At 44.2% G+C, this 23,043-nt stretch overlaps 1 protein-coding gene across 2 annotated transcripts in view; it reads right to left on the bottom strand.

The window, feature by feature from the left end:
• Nucleotides 1–23,043, bottom strand: part of LOC149334593 (uncharacterized) — a 65,360-nt gene that overhangs the window by 3,385 nt on the left and 38,932 nt on the right. Inside the window, exons 1-2 of one of the 2 annotated variants that reach the window (XM_089555237.1) lie at nucleotides 10,168–10,247; nucleotides 2,726–2,756 (exon numbers count right to left, since the gene is read on the bottom strand). In XM_089555237.1, the coding sequence (XP_089411363.1) occupies nucleotides 2,726–2,756; nucleotides 10,168–10,216 (80 nt within the window). In that variant the 5' untranslated portion in view covers nucleotides 10,217–10,247. Of the gene's footprint in view, nucleotides 1–2,725; nucleotides 2,757–10,167; nucleotides 10,248–23,043 lie in introns of those variants that run through there. The other variant, XM_089555234.1, reaches the window with a different exon arrangement.

Below are 23,043 nucleotides of genomic sequence, written 5' to 3'. Positions count from 1 at the left end.
AATTAAGAAACAATCACGGTGGTAGATACACGCTGGTTTTCAGGCACGTCAGTGAAGTTATTTTTAATAATTCCAGTTTGAAACGTCGATATGATACCAAAAAAAAAACATACGACCGCTGCTGTATACAGTCACACTCAGATCTCTGCATTCGCATTGAGTTCTCGTGAAAAAAAAAAAATCAGATGCAGCGCCACAATGATGATACTAAACAATCTTTAATAATCAGTCAAAGGCTCCTCATTGTCTTCGATCTGCAGCTCGTATCCGAAAAGCCTAGAGTACTTCAGAATTGATCCTAACTCTGTAAGAGCCATATAGGAGTTCTTAAGCGGAAATTTTAAAATCAAGTACCGAGAATGCATACCTTCCAATGCATGGATCTTTTCACGGATTGCATCTTCTATGCATTCTGAACGCTTTATTTCAAACTTCATGTGTTCTGGCTATACCCAAAAGTGTAGAAGCTTGTGAGTCAATGAGAGATCTTGAGGCTGATTTCGTCATTAGAGATTAACAAAACACCAAGAAACTGATTTTTCTGCTTTGCTTGCCCTATGCGCCTAATGAACCTATTGGAACAATCATTTTAAGTGGTGTTCATGATTTAGAACCACACTGTCCGATTCACGAAAGTTACATTTCCACTATACTGAGTCTGGCAAGAAAGTTCCTCAACAATACTGACAGCTAACCAAGGCAGGGTCTCGCTTCAACAACTGGGCAAAGTTGAAACTGAGCTTCTCTCAATATACTTGGCGTATATAGTTTTCGTCAGGATTGTTTGATTATAAACTCTAAATTAATTCCCATTTCTGCAATTAAATATGACTTCGAAAAGAAAAGTGAAAGTTTTTCTAAGTTAACCTGACTCTCTGGGAACTACTAGCCAAAAAAAATTATATGTTTCATGGAACCCTCACCCATTCTACTCTCAGTACGTCTTTCCTCGTGTAAGGTGTGCGATTGTTTCAACCCCGCGTGATTATTTTGACAGATTCGTTTTCCTATTACATAGCTGGATAGCTCCTGTGGGATAGTTAGTGCCTGTGGGAGACCAGGCGCGCGAGAGTTTGTCTAAGTACGTCAGCAATACTGAGCACCGCCCAACAACATGTTCAAGGCAGGGCTAGATTGTCCTCGACAGACGTAGGCGGAAAAGGTATTCGTTAATCTGCGCAAGAAAACGTGCGTAAACCTCTTTCAGTCGCGAATTTTTAAGTAATGGCTACCGACAGCAACCCCTGTCGCAGGTTGTTTTCAAAGACCCTGATTTTTGGATAATGTGGAAGAGTCAGGTGATGAAGGAGCCTCTTGTGTAGAAGAAGCTCCTATATTCAGTTCTCAGTACCATAAGCCATGCTTTCTCGCAACTAGCACAGCTAGAGCTCCTCGAAAATTGCCACCATTGGCCAGACAAAAATAAAAATTCTTTAACGACGTCGTTGCTGAGTGTGCACCCAAAAATGCCTCCCCAAAATGTGCGTCTCAAGGCATTACTCAAGGCATTTGGAACGTCATGTTGTGCTACACTTTGTTACGTTTGCCGCAGGTGGACCGTTCTCGAAAGTATTTCAATTCAAAACATTAAGTTGCTATTACAACATGGTCTATGCAGGCAAAGTGATAAACGAAATAATAAAAGTAACAGTGGCTCTGATATCGACTACGTAACTTGTAGCTGCTAAAGAGACCATTTAGTGCATTTCTTTAAGAAACTGAAGTAGACATAACGCTTGTATTTCAACTGGCATTTACTTTTTCTTACTTTTCATTTTCGCTTAGAAAAGTGCAAAAATGGTATGGGAGGCAGAGTACTTCTACCTCTACCTCCACAGGGATGCAAAGCAGCTACTGCAATACGATGGCGCACATTTACGCCATATTTTGTAAGATAAATTACATTAAAATCTAAACGAGACAAACCTACATGATTAGGAAAGTTGATTCATCGTTGTGCCAAGCAAAACAGTATACTGACAGCGACGAAGGTCAAGGCGCGACAGATACAAACTGAATGTATCCGCATAGAAGGCTTTTAGTCTTTTCTCCTATTTATGTTTTAAAATCTGACCGCTCAACTTTCCACCAGCTGGAGGTAATTCGAAGGCAAGAAAACCGATTGTCCTTGAGGGTAACGGAGTCTTTCTAAGAGAAGTCGAACGTAGCAGGGAGCGGCAGAAAATTCGATGGGCGGATAAGCTTACGAAGTTCGCCGGGATACGGTGGTCGCAGCTGGCAAAAGACGAGGTTAATTGGAGAGGCATGGGAGAGGCTTTTGCCGTGCAGTGGGCGTACTCAGGCTGAACGTGATGGTGCGGTTAAATTTCTATTGTAAAAAAAAACGCAATGCCCATCGGCCAGGTTCTGTTTTAGGGCACGATCACCATAACATGAATCAACTTCATGAGTTTTCACACTGAAGAAATCATTTAGCGCCAGAGTGTTTTGTCTCGCCCTCCTCTTCCTCACTGTTTGTAGCGCTGCTCTGCTAGACAAAATCAAACAAGATTTTGTTCCGAGAAAATTATTAAAACTTTAAATATTTGCTACAACGTCGAAACTCTATTTTAGTTCAAAGTAAACAAAATGGGGAATTAAAATGAGATGTCGATGAGCACTGTGCATTAGTTGCGGAGAACACATGTATGAAAACACTTCAATATACAGAGAAAATTCTGGCCGTACCCAATGCCCTCAAGAGTAAATGCAACACGGTACTTACCCTTGATCTCCGCGCACCAGGTCAAGTCCATCTTTGTGGAAAGGAAAGAAAGGTGTTATTGTATGTTTAACGGCGTACGTTTCAGGTCAGATTATCAAAAAGTATGAAGAGATCTTGCTTAGACACATTAACCGCCTGAGTAAACTAAACTAGCCGGAACAATACGACGTCAGGTGGCTGCGCAAAGGCTCATCAGTTCAGTTCAGTTCAGTTCAGTTCAGTTTATTACCTTAAAGACCCCCGTAGGGGTATTACATAAGGGGTGGAAAGGAATAATGGTGCCGGGACTTACTTTCGGCAATGCGGTTCTGTGCTTAAGGGCAGAAGTTTAGTCTAGATTAGACGTAAATCAGAGAGCTGTTGGAAGATTAGCACTAGGTGCCCACGGCAAAACCACAAACGAGGCAGTACAAGGGGATATGGGCTGGGCATCGTTCGAGGCACGGGAAGCTAAGAGTAAAATACTATATGAAGAACGCCTGAGGAAATTGGACGATAACAGATGGGCAGCTAAGGTATTTAAATATTCATACAGAAAGAACGTTGACTCACAGTGGCGGAAAAGAACTAGAAAACTAACCAGTAAGTATGCCGGTCATGAGGACGGAGAAAGAAAGAGCATTAAACGACAGGTTAAAAACGCGGAAGTTAAAAATTGGATGAATTCAATGGAAAAGAAACATAGTGTAGAACTATATCGATTCTGGAAAAGGCAGATCAGGAAAGAATTTTTCTATGATAACTCAAGAGGCAGTGCCCTACTTTTTGAAGCTAGATCAGGGTGTCTTAGAACGCGCAGCTACAAAAAGAAATTTAACGAAGAAGATGACACATGTGCAGTGTGTGATAGATCTGTGGAAACAATTGAACACCTCATAATCAAATGTGATGGTATCCATCCGGATGTCGATGCAGGCACAGTCACTCTTTCTGAGGCCCTAGGGTTTAAAGATAACAATGGTCATGTAAATAAATCTGCAGTAGAAGTCAGCAAAAAGCGATTGGAGGATTGGTGGCTGAAAAGCAGAGATGTGGCAACACAGTAAACAAAAAATAATAATAAAGAAAAGCTGAGCATGGTGGCAATTGCCACCAACCCGTTTCCAAGGGGGCGCTCCTATCCATCCATCTATCCATCCATACAGAAAAATAAGTACAATGGTTGCCATGTGGGTTCAACATACAATATGATCTGTTAGTGCTTTGGAAAAGTTGGATGGGCAGGTGATAGCGGCGATGCTGTGGGAAAGGCCGTTCCATTCTAACGCTGCTCGGGGGAAGAAGGAGGCAACGAACGTGATCGCATGGGTCCGAGGCCGGGCAACTTGAACAATATGGCCAGTGCGATGCGATATGCGAGCTGGTGATGTGATATAGCCTGCGTAACCGTGGGTGCTGTAAAAGAACTTATGAAACAGGTTTAGGCTGGCAATGCGGTGACGAATAACGAGGGCTGATAAGGCGGATTCTGCTTTTAAAGACGACACGCTGACTTGGTATGAATAGGTATTGTGGATGAATCTAGTGGCACGGTTCTGGACGGATTCGAGGGCATTTATGAGGTATATTTGATGTGGATTCCATATGGGCGATGCATATTCTAGTTTCGGTCTGATTAGCGATTGGTAAGCCAGGAGTTTAACTTGTTGGGGAGCGTGACGTAAGTGGCGTTTCAAAAAGCCTAGTGTTTTGTTCGCGGATGATATTACATTAGAAATATGTGTGCGCCAAGATAAATCATAAGATAGCGTGAATCCTAAGTACTTAAATGAGTTAACTGCTTCTATTGGGATTTGAGCTATATTGTACGAGAAAATAAATGGTATAGTGCGACGAGTGAAGGATACAATCTTGCATTTCTGAGGGTTAAGTGTCATCATCCACAGGTCGCTCCATTTCTGAACGTTAGTTAGGTCAGTCTGGAGGGCTTCTTGGTCGGAAGAGTTATTAATAGTACGATAAATGACGCAATCATCAGCGAACATACGAATGTGACATGATACGTGAAGGGGCAAGTCATTAACGTATATTAAGAATAATAACGGTCCGAGCACTGATCCTTGGGGGACGCCTGAGGTTACTGGAATGTAATCAGAAAATTCGTTATTAACCATGACAAATTGGGTTCGATTTGTTAAAAATTCCTTAATCCAGTTTAGAATGCTAGGGTGAATATTTAGGTAAGAGAGCTTAAGTAGTAATCTCTGGTGTGGTACTTTGTCAAAGGCTTTTGCGTAATCTAAAAAAATAGCATCAATCTGTTGGTTGCAATCAAGGTTAGCATGTAAGTCATGAACAAATGTAGCCAGTTGTGTCTCACAGGAAAGGTTTTTACGGAAGCCATGTTGTGTTGAATGAAAGAAATTGTTGGAATCGAGAAAGTTCATGACTTGAGAATAAATTACATGCTCCATGATTTTGCAAGGAATGCTTGTTAGGGAAATGGGTCGATAATTTAAGGGCGAGTTTTTGTTACCAGACTTGAAGATTGAGACGACCTTTCCCACTTTCCAGTCATCCGGTATGTTACCTGAAGAGAGAGACTGAGAGTACAATAGTGATAAGTAGGCCGCGGAAATGTGCTTAGTATTTTTCAGAAATTTCGAGTTAATTTCATAGATCCCGGCTGATGACGTTAGCTTGATATCTTAGATACGAGATGATATACCATCTGCGAAGAAAGAAACTGGATCCATCGTTGACGCTGTGAAGGAACTTATGAAGGCGTTAGCAGGTAAATCACACTCTTTCGCAAAAACAGTTGAAAAGGCTCTATTGAAAATGTCAGCACATTAAAAATCGCTGATGGTTTGACCCATATCGTTAGTAAGAACGATTGTACGTGTATCCATCGGGTTTACTACGTGCCAGAATTTTTTAGGGTTGTGTATTAGCATATTTGGCAAGTCAGAGTGGAAAAAGGTGTGTTTTGCGTTGCGGATAGCAGCAAGGTAATCAGCTTCGGCAGTGTAGTACTTTTCCCATGATGCTTGGCTTGGGTTCCGCTTTGCTGCCCGATAGTGAGGCTTTTTCTTGTTTTCCAGGCGTTTCAGGGCCGTAGTAAACCACGGTTTTTGCTGGTTAGCACGGAAACTAGCCACCGGAATGTACTTGTTTGTTAGTTCGTGAACTTTGGCCCTTAAAATTGTCCAGTTTTCGTGAAGAGACTTTGTGTGGAAATCGGTTTCATAAGTTGGAAAAAAAGCAGTTAGTTGTTCATTTATTGCTTGAAAATCACCTCTTTCATAAAGACGAATTGTTTTCTTGACGAAGCATGGGTGTTTTGCTAGCTACCTTGACAACCGATCTCAAACAACTATCATTAACGGTATTTCATCTGGGATCGGTCAGATTGTGTCTGGTGTGCCACAGGGCTCCGTTCTAGGACCAACGTTGTGCTTATTATATATTAATGATATCGTCAACCTTCGTCCAGCAGACAACATTATAATCTATGCAGACGATACTGACGTATTTTTTTCAGGGCAAGATAGTAGTATTTTGCAAGCAGCCTCCAATAGTTGGTTATCCCAATTGTCGGTTTGGTTAAAATCAAATAGGTTAGAACTTAATGTCAGGAAAACAAAGTACATACTGTTTAGAGCCAAAAATAAGGAAGTTCCGAACAACTTCCAAATTCACTTCGAACAAGCTCCTATAACTCGCGTCAGCTCTACAATGTTTTTTGGAGTCATTTTTGAAGAACATTTACTCTGGACAGATCATGTAAACTGCGTTTGCACTAAAATGGCTCGCTCTGTTGGTATCCTAAATAAATTTCGCACAATACTGCCTCGAAAATTCAAACTACAAATTTATTTCTCTCTAGTCTTTTCGCATGTACAATATTGTTTGCTGATCTGGGGAACGACTACCTCAACCAATCTTGTGAAAGTACTTACTTTGCAAAAAAAAGCTGTACGAGCGATTGATAATTTACATTACAGTGAGAGCACGGGCCCTTCCTTCCTAAACCATATACTGCTAACCATCACGGCGGCTTACCACAAGAAGCTTGCTGTTTATATCAGAAACCTTATGAAAGGAAACTGGCAGACTTTCGAGAGCACATATTTAATTGCCCAAACAGCATACAGTCTTAGGCACCCTCAATACCATGCATCAAAATCCCGTACAAACTATGGGTTCCAAAAACTAACTCACATAATTCATCATACATTAAACACCTATCCATATTTAGCAGAATTGTCACTGCAAAATATGTCCGAGGTCAGATTTAGGAAAACTATTCATGAATATTTTTGTTATAGCTAGTTGTGGTGTGTTTTACCTAATCAGTTTTTGTCTTTGTTATGTTTTGATCCTAGTTTTGTTGTGCTTAGCTCTATGCATGCCTGATCTCTGTTTCGTTGTCAATATATCCGCTGCTTTTCTAGCTTCTGTTACTTATGGAAGCTTTGTACCATTGCCAAGTGCCACTTTGTTTTTTTTTTACATGGGGAGGGCAGGCCTCTGTCAGGCGCTACTAGGCGCCTTTAGCTTGCTCTCCCTTGTTTGCAGTCTCTGTACTGGCCAAACGAAACCAATAAATGAAATGAAATGAAAACTGAAGGTAGCATGAATGACTTTATGATCACTTATTTCCCTTAGGTATGTAATACTTGTTGCGCTATCAGGGCTGTTGGTTAATATCAGATCTAGAGTGTTGGCGGAATTCTGCGCAATGCGCGTTGAACAGTACCTTTTGCTGGGCTAGTTGGTGTGACATTGTGTTCAGAAAAGAAAAAACAGCGCTAAATTCTACATAGACCACAAAGAAAGACGGACAGGACGGGCGCTGACTCCAACTAAGTTTATTGAAAGCCACATGTAGCATATATATAGCCCGAAGAAGGTGAACGCATGCGCATTTCCCACATGGCAACAACACCCACACACACAAGTACGATAACTTCTCATAATCGCGTATTTTTTAACAATCTGTGTTCACTTCCTCGTAGGGAAATAGAAGTGGTGCTGACGCACATGCCACCCCTCTCTTTGATAAAAAAGGCTTCTGCCAGTTCGCGAGCTAATCTATCTTTACTTCTGGTTAGAATTTTAATCTCTTCAAGTCGTGGTGCACAGTGCTTTTTATTTCCATCAATGCAAGAGCGGCAATGGGCGGGAAGGTTTTCGAACGAATCCGATGCCTTCCCTAAGGACCTTCTGTGTTCCCCGGCACGCTCGTTGACGCAGCGTCCGGTCTGACCTACGTACACTTTGCCACATGTAAGGGGGATCTCGTAGACCACCCCGTGGCACACCTTACGTACGGCTTTGAGTGCTTCTTCCCACACCCAGATGTGGCTTTCGCACCGCTGCTGATCTTGGGGCACATCTTTGCCAATTTGCAGGGGGCGGAAAAGACCAAGGGGACTCCGTACTTGTTGCCAACTCGTTTTAAATTGTGGGACACCTTGTGCATATACGGTATCACCACTGGTCTGGCTTCACCGAAAGGTTCTTTCCTCCGTTTCCCCTTTGGCTTGCCCTTAAGCTTCTGCAGCAATGCCTCGGTTACGGCAGTCAAGACGTGGTCAGGGAACCCTGCTTTACGCAGTCTGTTCACCTCGCCCTCGAAGCTCTCCCGCATCATGTGAGAGCACGACTTGAGGAGTGCTGATTCCATAGAAAGGGTGGCGATAGCCCTCTTGACAGTTTTGGATTCAGCCGAATCATACGGTGCACCACGACTTGAAGAGATTAAAATTCTAACCAGAAGTAAAGATAGATTAGCTCGCGAACTGGCAGAAGCCTTTTTTATCAAAGAGAGGGGTGGCATGTGCGTCAGCACCACTTCTATTTCCCTACGAGGAAGTGAACACAGATTGTTAAAAAATACGCGATTATGAGAAGTTATCGTACTTGTGTGTGTGGGTGTTGTTGCCATGTGGGAAATGCGCATGCGTTCACCTTCTTCGGGCTATATATATGCTACATGTGGCTTTCAATAAACTTAGTTGGAGTCAGCGCCCGTCCTGTCCGTCTTTCTTTGTGGTCTATGTAGAATTTAGCGCTGTTTTTTCTTTTCTGAACACAATGCGCGTTGGCTCTAATATTAGCTGAGTAAGGTTGAAGTGAAGACAGACATCGACAAAAATTTTTTGCTTCAGAAGAATTTGTCATGGAGGTGTGGTTACGCCAGTCAATGGTGGGAAAATTGAAATCACTAAAAAGAACAATATCTCCGTTAGGATACGATGATGTCAGTTCACTCAACACATTGTTTAGTTTGTAGGAAAAGTCCGGATCGTTTTGTTTTTCGGTGGCCTGTAACAGACTCCTATCAGCACAGTTCGGGGGGCAGCGTGGCAGAGCAGCCATAGCAGTTCTAAGTTAGAATCTACATTGATTAAGGATGCTGAAAACTGCTGATGTACGGCTATGAGTACGCCACCGCCACGGGCTCTCTCCGGGTCTTTACAGTAAACTTTAAAGTTGGGCAGCGCGGCTAAAATTTCATCCTCGTATGGCTGACTTTTTCTAGAAGTACTAGTAAGCAATCAAAATTTAGTTCATTTAATTTTTTTTGCGTTTCCTTGTCAGTGCAGCCATGGCGCGCAAAAATTACGTGCAAACGTTTTCTCTCGCATAGCGCCAAGAAATGCTGCTGGCCTTTAATAGGTAAAAATAACAGTTACGGATTTCGCAACAAAGAATATAATTTATTGGCAATGAGCGCCAGGAGCAAATAGGCGTTCTTTACTCAGGCCTCCTTTCCTCACTGCAGAGGATGGAGTTCAGTCAACGTCGTGCGCAAAGCTTCTTAGAAAGTGAACGCTTGGCGGGAAGTCATGGCTCAGGTTAGTGAGTGGCGCCGCGGCGGCTTAATGTTTATGCGGCTCAGCTGCTGACTCGGAAGACGCAGGTTCGATCCCAGCCACATCGGTCGCATTTCGATAGAGAATAAACGCTAGAGGTCCGTGTACTGTGGGTTGTTAGTAGACATTAAAGAGCCCCAAGTCGTCAAATTTATCCGAAACTTGCGCCTGCGCTTCTGGGACATTACACTCCATAAACCAAACCAAGTTTCGGGATGTGCATTTCGTAAGAGGTGGAAGAGTTCAATGCTCATGTTCTTCTTTGTTTTCATGTGAGAGTTGCCTGTCCAAGCACTTTCTTCGCTATATTTTATGACTTCTGTAAGAGAAGCTATGTGTTCTATGCCGTGCTGGCGAGATCAGACTGTTTGCTCCCACTGTTAGGCTCAGGTTTTTAATTTTCTTGAATTCACGAGGCTAATTTTTTCAAGCTTACGCATGAGCCTAGGGTAGCATGCCCTAATAAGTGTGTGTCATTAAGATGTTAAACCACTCTTCTTGTGGAAGTGGGATGCTTTGAGATCGGTTCTGTTTTAAAAATTCTTCTTTCTTCTCCGCGGATCCGCGTGATTAGGTTTTTTATGTTTCGAAATGTCTCTATTGTGTTAAATTACTTACGGCACGCACTCGCAGCGATCAGGCAAGCGATAAGGACTTGCACTTTCATCTTCCCTTGGGTCAGAAACCGGCGGACAACTGAACTGAAATCATGAGAAGGAAAACGTCATGGACCGAAGCCAGTTTGAAATTGTGGGTTTAAATTGGATAACAAGTCGAGGTCTCTTAAAAAAAAAACCGGAGTAATGTTTGCGATACAGAACACCCATCGCGAGCACTATAAACATGTTGTGGAAAACAAGTTAAATAGTGAGAGCAATACAATTGACGATAGTAAAAAGGCAAATGCTTGATGCGGGGGAAACTGCGTTTCACAGATCATTGAAACAAGCTTAAGGTAGGAAAAGAGGAAAGGCAAGGAGGTTGACTGGAATGCTTCATTTGGCTACTCTGAGCTTGGAGGAGGGCAGACGGATGATCAATGGAAGCGAGTGAGACAAATAAGCACTGTGGGCGTCAATTATGGGCATTCCTGAGGCAAAAGATAAACGTGACGCGGAAGCTCTAAGCCCTCATTAAGCAGAGCTGAGCATCGCAACTTTTCAAGAATTACGACTGATGCAGCCACGTCCCAGTATTCCGTTCTTTGTCAGCGGACAAGAATCAAGGTGGTGAGTTCAGTTTGACGCAAAATCATCGTGGTTAAGGTATTGGCTTGAACCATACGGAAGCGACAAGAGTATTTCTAATGCTGAAGTCGTTCCAAATCAATTACGTAAAGCATTTGTAAGGGCCAGTTGAATGCCACTAGTATTGGAACGGTGCCGATCAGAGAGGAAGGGGTAATCCATTCGGATCAGGAAATCTAGTAGATGGCTTTTGAACAGATGTGGTATTGGAAGCTGCTTTTCCTAGAGCGTCTCTGAATTTGATTTTGCCATCGTGTTTACTAAGATATATGTAGCACTTTGCGAAAATCCCAGCCTTGCCTGTATGACGCCCTGCGGGAACATGAACCATATAGGGCGCAGCGTGCGAAACACATATCCCGAGTGTTTCAACAAACGCTTTCAAAAATAGGCATTTTAGGCTAAAATTATGGCTTTTGCGACATGGCATTGCCAGGCCTGGCGGACTTCAGGAAGCCGAAGAGTCGTTTTTATTAGTAAGTTGGTTAACTAAATTTTAATAATTAACTTTTTAACTATTAGATTTAGGCGCCTGGTTGCAATTAGAGACCTGTAGCCGGTCGTTAGTAATAGCCATATCAGTTTTTAGAATTTCAAAAACGCGATTACCCTTGGCGCTGTGGTTCGACAAAATCAGGATTTTTCGACTAGGTACGTGCATTGGAGGGGTTGCTTTTCTTACAAGCTTTCAAAAGCGCATGCATTTTCGCATGATGCAGCCAAAATTTGTCGAGCCATAGCGGAGAGGGTAACTGCGTTTTCGAAATTCTAAAAACTGGTATGGCTATTGCCATAGTCCTTCAATGTTTTTTTCTGGTCACGAAACTCCGGCCAAAGTTTCATACAGGGACAGCGCGCGCCGCTAGCGGCGCGGCTGTCGGCGAGGGGGCACGAGGCGCTGCGAGAGCCCTGCTCGCAGCGGCTGTTTTCCGGCCAACAGGCTCATATTCGCTTGGTAGTTGTGCTTTCTGGGGAGCGGTATTTGGGCTTAGGATGGGCGCTACTTTAATGGTTATCACCTGAAAAGCTTGGCTGCAACATCGAGACACTAAAAACCCTGTGCGATCGACGACGGCCGCTAGCAAACCTTGTTAGCGGCTGTTTTCTGGCAAACGATTAACGCGCTTACTTTCTCTCGTTGCTTTTTACAAAAAAAAAAAGCGATTGTTGTACATTGATCCAGCCTTCCCATCCATTTTTACCGAAACTTTCCTACAACGTCATTCTGGAAGATCTAGCGTAGCGACCAGTAAAATATCTACTTGTGCCTGGATTGCGTCTGTCTGGGCCGAGTCCTCGCTTTCATGTAAGTGCACAAGGCTGCTTAAGGCTGGCGTTTACCTTGTGAGATATACTGCAATCTCAATAATGCTGAAAACAAGACGTTATGGTAGCATTTTAAGAACTGGAGTGCGCGCTACAAAAGCGATAACATGACGAATGCACCGGTAGTTTATGGTGTTATCTCATTTTTTTTTTTTTTTTGCTGACGCTTTCGGAATTGGCAAGGTCAGCTGCTGACGACTCTTGCTACATAAGCCATTCATTTACACTTTGTCACGCTGTGACTACGGAGGCGCTGACCAGTGCAAGGAAATTGTGATTTTTTGTTGTTCATTCCTCATGTGCTGACTTCGCGCTACCAAAATAAGAGACAAGCTGTGAGCGGCCACGCAATAAACCAAAAATGGTTTGGTTTAGTTTATGGGGTTTAACGTCCCAAAGCGACTAAGGCTATGAGAGACGCCGTAGTGGAGGGCTCCGGAAATTTCGACCACCTGGGGTTCTTTAACGTGCACTGACATCGCACAGTACACGGGCCTCGAATTTCTCCTCCAAAGAAATTCAGCCGCCGCGACCGAGATCGAACCCGCGTCTTTCGGGCCAGCAGCCGAGCACCATAGCCACTGAGCCACCGCGGCGGCTCATAAACCAAAAATGAGCAATGACAGAAATCACGGAGAAACATGAACAAAAAATAAAACGCGCTAGGAGTATAACGTGGTTAAACCGAGCAGACGTGCGAACGCATGTGTTTAGCCTGTTTGGCTCATGGTTTTCTTTTGCAGGGTCGTCGGCACGTCTAGCGACGATATTAGACTGAAGTTAAGCTCTGATCGAGGTTAAGCTGGTGTGATGTGTTCGTTCCGAAGGAGGACGTTGATGAAGACGACGGTGTTCAATGCGCGCAGCTCGCGAGTGTGTGTTGCAGTTTAGTTTTTTCCTGTTTGGGTCTGCACGAAACCCTGGCCAATCTCCCACCGTGGGTATGTGCCATCGTTTTTGAGGCAACAACAACAACAACACGAGGCGTGATCGGCTGCTGCCATAGCACAGTGCTCTCGTGCAGTGGCCAGCGAAGCTGATCCGTTCGCGCCGCCGGGGGTTCGAAATTTCCAGTCGTGGCAATAGTTATTGTATTTCTGCACCCTTATATTCAGGGACGCCACAAGATTCTTGGTTGGTTTTGACAACGTGAAATAGTGCTTTCGCACCAAAAGCCATCAGCACATTGAAGAGTATAGTTGTCTGAAATGCAACATCGTCACAGATTCGTGCTCAGGTACGCTGGTTGGCCTTCGAATATCTCTGGGACAGTGCCGGGCCTGAGTGTCAGCTTCTCGCGTTGCGGCGACACTGTTTCTGCGTTGATCACGAACTCGTGAGGCCGAATTGAATCCGCGGGGCAAAATGCCTCTCGCAGACACGGATATGCTTGGAGTCTAAGCTAAATCCACTGCTTTCCTGTCGGGGTATCGCCCGCTTCAATATTTTACGCAGCTCGGCGTCCCTGCGCAGACAGGACAGCGAGGCCTTTTCCTGCGTACCTCCGTAGCAGGAGCGGTAACCCGTCATGCAGCAAGTATTAGGCATCGCAGGCTTGCACGTCACGTCCACTGTACTTATTTTGCAAACGAAGGCAAAGTGAAAAGAGAAAATAGTTGTAGCCGCACCGCCGGCGTCCGATTCCGCCCGTAGACTCGCGGCCGTAGAGCCGCTCGCTTCCTCGCGTCGTTGCCCCCACACGACTCTTAGCGCCGCCTCGTGGAAGGCGCGGTCAATATATGAAGCTCTCCCATAGAGTTACGGAGAAGTTTCATGACCATAAAAGCATTGAAGGACTATTCTATTACAAATGACCAGCTACAAATCTCTAATTAAAACTATGCGTCTAATTCTACTCGTTAAAAAGACAATTATTAATAACAAGTAAACAAGCTTACTACCAAATACAAGTAAGCGGTTTTCTGGTGTCTGCCAACATTGGTCACACTATGCTGCAAAATCCATATTTTTACCCTAAAAAGTCTATTCCTGAAAATTTCTGAAAGTATTCGCTGAAGTACCCGATATATATTTGCTAGGGGCTGAGTATCCTATGGGGCACTCAGCTACGGGCAATAACGTGGCGGCTAGAAAAGCGGGTTCAACTTAAGCTAAGGACAACTCAGCGAGCTATGGAAAGAAAAATGATAGGTGTAAAACATTAAGACATCGGCAGCGGGCGGAGTGGGTGAGAGAACAAACGCGGGTTAATGACATCCTAGTCGGAATCAGCAGGGCATGTAATGCGAAGGCAAGATATCCGCTAGTCCTTAAGGGTAAGGGAGTGCATTCCAAGAGAAGGCAAGCGTAGCAGGGGACGGCAGAAAGTTAGGTGGGCGGATGAGATTGAGAAGTTTGCGGGAATACGGTGGCCGCAGCTGGCGAGGGACAGGATTAACTAGAGAGAAATGGGAGAAGCCTTTGCCTTGCAGTGGTTGTAGTTAGGCTGACGATGATGATTGCTACAGGAATTTTATAACGAATTTCTTTTAAAGAAAAAACCAGATGCCCAGCATAATCAAGCATGTACAACGAGTAATTCTGAGAATGTAAAAGCTTTGAGCCTTTTAAATCGGGAATAAACTTGCTTTCGAGCAAATTTTGAGCTTTAAAACAGTTCGTGAACTTAAATCGGTTCAGTGCAATTTTCAGTCTGATTTTTGAAGTTCCTGCCGTTGCAGCAAACGAAAATACCAGTCCAACTCAAGACTACGGACCCGTTACTTGACCTTGTTGTCTGTGCAGAAAACGTACGAAGAACACGAACATCGGCTTGGTTCATTACGAAGTTTTTAAAATAGAAAACAGGTTGTGAAGTTTAGACGCTCTCACAAAAATAAAGAAAGTATAGGCGTTTCGATTAGTATACCATATTTACTCGCATAATGAACGCATTTTTTCCCTAGAAATATCTTAAGGTTCGGAGGGTGTGTTCATTACGCGGGATAATATATAATAAGAAAACATTTTAAGCGCTAAAAAATGGGATAAATAGTAGGGTGATAGAAAAAATAGTCCATCCGGTACAGGACAAATAGTAGGGTGAAGGAATAAATACTCCATCCGGCACATCTCAGCCTTTAAATGAAACAAGACGAATTCTCCAGCACGATTATCGGGCACTAACGCATAGTCAACAACTTATATTTCGAACTCACACGTAGAGCTCACGTACCGATCCATAATTTTGCACAGAAGCAGTACAATTGCTCGCTCAACAACAACTCAAAACATTAGCACGGATCCGGACCGCAACAAGTTGCGAACATGTTTAATATGCCAGGTTAAACAAAGAAACCTTAAATGATCAGACGTGGTCTCTATTGGTTCGAGGATTGCTGGTGGAACACTCCTATTGACTGTTCGTCTCGTAGGGTGAAGTTTAGCAGTCTTCCTATTCGACAGATATGGCTCTTATACTGAATAGTCACTTAAAAGTTAAAAAAGCGCGACTGCTACCATTCGCTACCGTTAGCAACAGACAGGGCACCAAAGGACCGTCGTACAGTACATTTATAAGGCGAGGCGAAAAAATTATACTTTTAGGAGCCTATGCAGTAGATGCGTTTATTATGTGAGTAGGTACTGTATATTCAGTTTTCATAAACTAGCCAATTATTTCCGCCGGTCAATACCACGAGCCTTTATGCACTAGCCCATTTCACAAACATGAGAAATTATCGCTTGTACTTGTGACAGGTGCCCTCCTTGCTAGGTTCCTCAGATGGCTCGAAAAGGTCAAAACTTGGCACTTGTGCATATTATGGCACTAAAACGTAGTCCCGAAACGCTAAATGAAATTGCAGAAGGGGGTAAAAAGTTTGTCCTTTAACTCCACATTCCTTTAAAACTCCCAAGAAGAAAGTTACGTGCACGTCCCGTGCGTCTATTTATGAAGATCTATGAGACGATTGACAAAAATAGTTTTTCCCTTATTGATCGATGCGAGAAATCGTTAAGAAACATTGCACGACAGCGCATTCATCTTCGTGCTTTTCAACATGCCATAATTTGAATCCAGGAGCCAGACTCGCAGGTATTCAAGATTAGAAAGCGCAGGGGAACGAAGCGTGAAAAATACCTCATTCTTGGAAAATTGCCGGCGGCTTGAAAATTGACAATTACACTAGACTGCACCTACGACCAAGCGCCATTGCAGCATGTTCGAGTCTTCGACTCCGTAACGAAGCATCGAATAGGAAAAAAAAAAACAGTGCGAATGTGGACATATAAACGGCAACCAAATGTTCCACCATTAATAGGGTTAGTACGAACACGTGACCCAAAAGCCAAAAGGCGGGAAATGCGTACCTCTCCAGATGAGCCGCTCTGAGGAGCTTTACTTGTGGGTGTCTACGAGGCGTTTTTATAAGCGTTTCCTTGCCTAAGAAAGTGCAAGCCGCAAGGAAATCTAGCAGGAAGTGAAACGTTAGACAAACAACTTTTGAGCAGGGACTGTCAAGAAGGCCGTCTTATCGGGGAGCACCAAGGCGGTTCCTCGTTCTCAAGGGAGTGAGATGAAAACAAGCAGACCATTTTGATAGGAACGAGGAACCGCGCTTAAAATCCACCAAGTTATCGCAACCACAGCGTTTTGAAGCTCTTCTCTTACTTCTTCCTGCGGCACTGCTTAATGTCCAGCTGAAATTCTGAAGAGTCTTCCTGATTGCAGTGATTATGTTTTGCGATATAACGCTTTTCTGTGCGGTAACAACGAGTAAATAAAGTTGCGTGGGGGTGCTTTCGCATGCATATTTTCTGAAGGATATGTGCGCGACCAAATATAGGTGCCGTGCAGATCTTCATCAGTTCTTCGCAGATCTTCACCACCTTAATAATGCTACTTTAGTCTCTTTACCTGCTTACAAATACTTCGGCATTCAGGTCACAAAAACCTTACCTAGAAAGTTGAAATCGCGTATACCGGATGATTGTTTTAGCCTTTACAAGTTTTTATTTTAAACACTGCGAGAGACACGCCGGAGCGGTCTGGTGCGCTGGATTATGGAGATAGAAGAACAATATCTACCTCATATGTATCAATAGCTAGGTAAGCAGTACACTTAAATTTAGTAATGAACTTATTATTTTTGATTTTAGGGAGCAAGGTTATAAACAAAATTAACGGCTGCAAAATTCGACGTTGTTTCCTGTTTTTAAATTTTCTTAATCGGCAAAGTATTTGAAATGTCGGATCTCAAAAATAGGCATTTGAAAGCTTGTTGAGCTTTATTCCCCAAATGAGGTAACGCATCGCTGCGCTTTATCGTCAGCGTTATCAATCTGACTTCTTTAACATCATCTAATAAGCCAAGCGCGCATTTTGTTGACATGTAATGCAGGAAAGCTATCGCAACCAGCTTTCAGACGCGCATATAACATTGCCGATTCATCATTATCATCATCCTGACTACGCCCACTGCAGGGCAAAGGCATCACCCATGTCTCTCCAATTCACCCTGTCATTTGCCAGTTGCAACCGCTCCATACCTGCAAACTTCTTTATCTCATCCTCCCTCCTAACTTTCCGCCGCCCCCTGCTACGCTTGCCTTTTCTTGGAATACACTCCATCACCAGTAACTTAAGGGCCAGCGGTTATCTTACCTTCGCATTACATGCTGTGCCCAAGCTTTCTTCCTCGTGATTTAGACTAGGATGTCTTAACATTACGCCTATCACTTTTCTTTCCACACCTCTCTGCGTTGTCCTTAACTTAAGCAGAACCCTCTTTGTTAGCCTCCACGTTTCTGCCCCATAGGTGAGTAGCGGTAAGATACAGCTGTTGTAGGCTTTTCTCTCGAGTGATATTGGTAAGCTGCCGTTCATGAACTGAAAGAATCTGCCATATGCGCTGCACCCCATTATTACCCTTCTAGCTATTTCCCTCTCATGATCCGGATCAGCTTTCACATCCTACCTTAAGTAGAGATACTCCCTAGTATTCTCTTTTCCCTTTTTATCCCCTCATTCCCTTCCCCAGTGCAGCGTAGCCAACCGGAAACCTTTCTGGTTAACATCCCTGCCTTTCCCCCTCTCTTTATCTCTCTCTCTCTCTCTCTCTTCCTACTACTTTCAGCCCCTCGCTACCAATTGTGAACTGCTGTTCCTTTGCTAGACTGTTCAACATCACTTTGGTTTTTTGCATGTTAATTTATGGACACACCGTTCTGCTCTGCCTGTCTAACTCACTGATCATGCTTTGAAGTTTTGTCCTGAGTGGCTTAGCAAGTCACTGTCATCCGCGACTCGCAGATTACTCAACCATTGTCAGTTAACTCTTATCCCCAATTTTTTTCATTTCAGACCCCGGAATACGTGCTGTAATCAGGATGTGAATAGGTTTGGCCAAATCATGTTTCCCTGCCTTCCACCTTCCTTACTGGAATTTTATTATTGATTTTTTGGAGCACCATGGTAGTTGCATTATAGATATCTTCCAATATTTTCACGCAACCCTCTTCTACACCCTGATTCCACTATGCCCGCATGACCGCTGAGGTTTGCACTGAGTTAAATGCTTTCTCGTAATCAATGAAGACAAATTGGGGTACGTTATATTCTGCGCATTTCTCTATCCCCTGGTTGATAGCTTTAATATGGTTTATTCTCGAGTATCATTTTGGGAAGCCTGCGTGATCATTTGTGTTATTGAAGACTAAAGTGGCCCTGACTCTATTAGCGGTTACCTTAGTAAATACCTTCCAGGCAACGGAGAAAGAGCAAATCGGTCTGTAATTTTTCTAGTCCTTGCCGTCTCCTTTCTAACGAACTTGGTAATATTAGCGTTCTTCCAAGCTTCTGGTGCACTCGAGGTCACACGGCATTTCGTATACAGGGTGGGTAATTTTTCTAGCACAATCTCCCCTCTGTCCAACAAATCTGCTGTTAACTGCTCCTCACGGGCTGCTTTCCCCAGGAAATGCCTTATGACACCATTTTATGCTAATGCATAAAAGCTTATCTAAGGCAACAGAATTGGCAGCCATACTGGAGGCCGTTCGTTATATTGGTCACCAGTCACCACACCAATGGACTATATTCTGCGACTCGAGATCGGCATTACAGGTGATACAAACTTACGTTAAACCAAGGACATGCAAGCAGCTGGTTCAACATAGTGTGCTTTTGTTATCTGAGGCTTTTCACAAGGCTTCAGTGGATACTGAGCCATTGCGGCATAGCGGGAAGGGAGCGTGCTGATGCCGAGGCTCGGCTAGCACATGATCAAATCAAATCAGTTTATTTTGCCACCTAGAAATTTCCAGATGGAGCAGAGCTGCAAGAAACAGCTGCCCATTGACAGCTTGACTGGCCCGCAGCACCCAGTTTGGCACAGCGGCAGCACCCGTTACCAGCACACACAGACGTAAAAAGAAAGATAACGCATCTACAGTACAGCATTGCAATACACTAAGGTCATCCATCATTAGAAACTTCAAGCGAAAACAATCATAATTTAAGTAATATTGCAAACAGAACAAAACCGGGAAAAAAGGAAAGAAACGCAGACACACACGCTCACCAGGAAAACATTCATATCACAAATAAAACAAAAAAATTGTATGTATTCATGGATATGTTTACAGCACTCATGTGGTTCACAGGTAGCAATGGTCAAAATGTTTGTTTGTCTATTGAGGTTGAACGTTCCAAAGCAATTAACTCAGGCTATGGGGGACGCCGTAGTGAAGGGTATCGGAAATTTCGACCACCTGGGGTTCTTTAACGTGCACTGATATCGCACAGCACACGGGCGTATAGAATTTCGCATCCATCAGAATTCCGCCGCCACGGCCGGGATCGAACCCACGTCTTTCGGGTCAGCAGCCGAGCGCCATAACCACTGATCCACTCGTTAGACTGATGCTTGGGCGAGTTGGTATGCCATGTTCAAGAAGGACAGTGCGAAATATACAAGGACTAAAGCAAGATACACACAGACAGGCGCTGACTTGCAACTAAGGGTTTATTGCTCGTAACGTGGAAATAAGCAGATCAGGCTCCAAACTACAATGTATCTTCAAGACACCGATGTCCATAATTTTGAACCAGCCAAGCAAGAGATTCAAGATATTTTTGTGCAGTGCCTTCATCCACTCACGTTAACTTCTGAAGTATATGAAAATAACGCGATTCGATTTCTTGACCTTAGACTCAGCTTTACGCCAAATCACGCCTGCTGGTCGTTTTAACCGCGAAGCAACAAGCTTCTACTTCCATTCCCATCGTCGCATTCCAAGCTTCTTAAACGCGCCGTGGCTAAGTCATGTTATAACAACGCTGGAAATAAATCATGCAATCACTCTCAACAAGATAGTTTCAACCACCAAACTGATCGCCTTGTGAAGGCAGGATATCCCAAGCAACACTCTCAACGTTAGGTTATTTGTAAACATAAATACCCCCGAAAGCAGATCTGACAGCCGTCGCCGTAGCTCTGTGGTAGAGCACCGGACGCGTAATTCGGAGGTCGTGAGGTTCGGTTCCCACCTGCGGCATGTGGTTGTTTTTTCTTCTGCTTTTCTAATCAACTAGGTTTAAGCGATACGATAACATCTTCAGTAATATTCTAATTGGATCGACACCAAAAAATAAATAAATTAAAAATCCCCTCTGTTCCTTTGGTTTCTGTGGCTATTGGCTCCTCTCATATTTATATCGAGCCCCTCATTCCCGTTCCCTTGTTTCCTATATATATATATATATATATATATATATATATATATATATATATATATATATATATATATATATATATATATATATATATATATATATATATATATATATACGTTACGTGCTTAGCACGCGCGGGGGTTTATTCACAGAGGGGATCGGTCGGAGCAGGATGGAAGCAGGAAGCCTACCAGCGTCCTTCAGCTCTTTCTCTTCCTTTCTCCTTGCTGGTCAGTCCATCTTCTTCTTTCGTCGAGGTTCTGGGGAAGCATGTGATATCATATATATATATATATATATATATATATATATATACACATATAAGATAAAGTCACCAGAAATTCAAAAACATAATGGATTTTTCCCGATGTTTCGGTGGAAGACCAGCAGCCGAAACGTCGGGAATTAAATCCTGTTATGTTTTTCAATTTCTGGTGACTATCTTATCATGATCAATCAGCTGCCAAGAAATCATTTTTTGATATATATATATATATATATATATATATATATATATATATATATATGTTGTTACGCCCAGGGTTTATTGAGACCGAGACGGAGGACTGAAAGCAGCTGGGTCCGCTTGCCGAGCACGAGACACCACCAACCTCGTTCTCCTCATCTTCGGCTTAGTCAGCAGCGCCGATCATGTAGAATAGGAATAGGTAGAATAGGCCTTTTCATGGGCGTCACACTTCCCCCTACGCAGCCGAAGCTCGCTGGGCGAGTTAAGAAGCACCGCGCGAGTGGTAGGGCTTCAGCCGGGCAACGTGAGTGACTTCAGTTCGCGCTGAACGACGTCCGCTTGCCGTGAGACGAGCTACGCGGTAATTGAGCTCGCGAAATTGCTCAATAATGACATAGGGTCCATCGTAGTGGCACAGCAGCTTCTGAGACAATCCTCGCTTTCTGATAGGCCGCCATAACAAGACCAAATCACCAGGCCTGTAAGTGACGTGACGGCGGCGGGCATCGTAGCGCGCTTTGGACCGATATTGGGAGGCGAGAACACGAAGACGAGCAAGGCGTCGGGCTTCTTCGGCGAGACAGAGTTTCTCAGCGATGGAGGGATCTTCAGGAAGCTCGTCAGAAAATGGCAGGATGGTGTCCAGGGTGTAGCGTGGGGGCCGAGCATAGAGTAAAAAGAAGGGGCTGTAGCCAGTAGTCTCATGGCGCGCGGTATAGAACGCGTACGTGATGAACGGCAGGACGCTGTCCCAATTCTTGTGCCTTGAATCAACATACATTGACAGCATGTTGGTGATCGTGTGGTTCGTGCACTCAGTGAGTCCATTCGTCTGGGGACGGTAAGGCGAGGAATGGCGAAAATGCGATGCGCAGGAACGGAGAAGTTGCTCCACGACGTCAGCGGTGAACTGCCGACCACGGTCACTAATGATAACTTTTGGAGGTTCATGACGTAGAACTATGAATCGTAGCAGAAAAGAGGACACATGATGCGCTGTAGCTGCGGGTAGGGCTGCCGTTTCACAATAACGAGTAAGGTAATCGACACAAACCAATATCCAGCGGTTCCCATGACAGGATTTCGGAAACGGGTCAAGGAGATCTATGCCCACTTGCTCAAACGGTGCTGCAGACGGTGTCACAGGGTGAATCTGACCAGATGCAAGGCTAGTAGGTCGCTTGTATCGTTGACACTGAGTGCAGCTGGCGACGTACCGCTCAGTCGTGGCCCGCATTTTCGGCCAATAGAAGCGGGCCTGAGTACGGTGCAGCGTCCGTGCTGAACCAAGATGTCCAGATGTAGGGTCATCGTGCATGGCTTGCAAAACAGAGTTGTACAGGCTCTTCGGGACTACCAGCAGGAAGCGGTGGCCCGTAGAAGAATAGTTTTTCTTCCACAGAAGGCCATCCCGCACACAAAAGTGGCTGACATTGGAAGGATCTTCAGCTGCCGCAAGGAGAGACCGGAGGGTTAAATCTTTCTGCTGTTCCGCTTTGAACGTTGCTACATCAGGAAAAGCAGGTGACGCTGACGTGACGCAGTGGTCCAAAGTAGCGATGGTAGGCTCAGACTCAGGAAGGGGCAGCCTCGAAAGACAGTCCGCGTCAGCGTGACGGCGGCCACTCTTGTAGACGACTGTGTAATCGAACTCTTGTAGCCGGAGAGCCCACCGTGCAAGGCGCCCGCACGGGTCACGAAGGTTAACGAGCCAGCAGAGGGCATGATGGTCGGTGACGACGGTGAACGGTCGTCCGTACAGATAGGAACGGAAA

The sequence above is a fragment of the Amblyomma mixtum genome, chromosome 8, assembly GCF_055824585.1.
Source record: "Amblyomma mixtum isolate Tamu chromosome 8, ASM5582458v1, whole genome shotgun sequence".
Lineage (NCBI taxonomy): Eukaryota > Metazoa > Arthropoda > Arachnida > Ixodida > Ixodidae > Amblyomma > Amblyomma mixtum.
The sequence above is the reverse complement of the archived record's forward strand: the minus strand, read 5'-3'. Positions and strand labels throughout refer to the sequence as shown.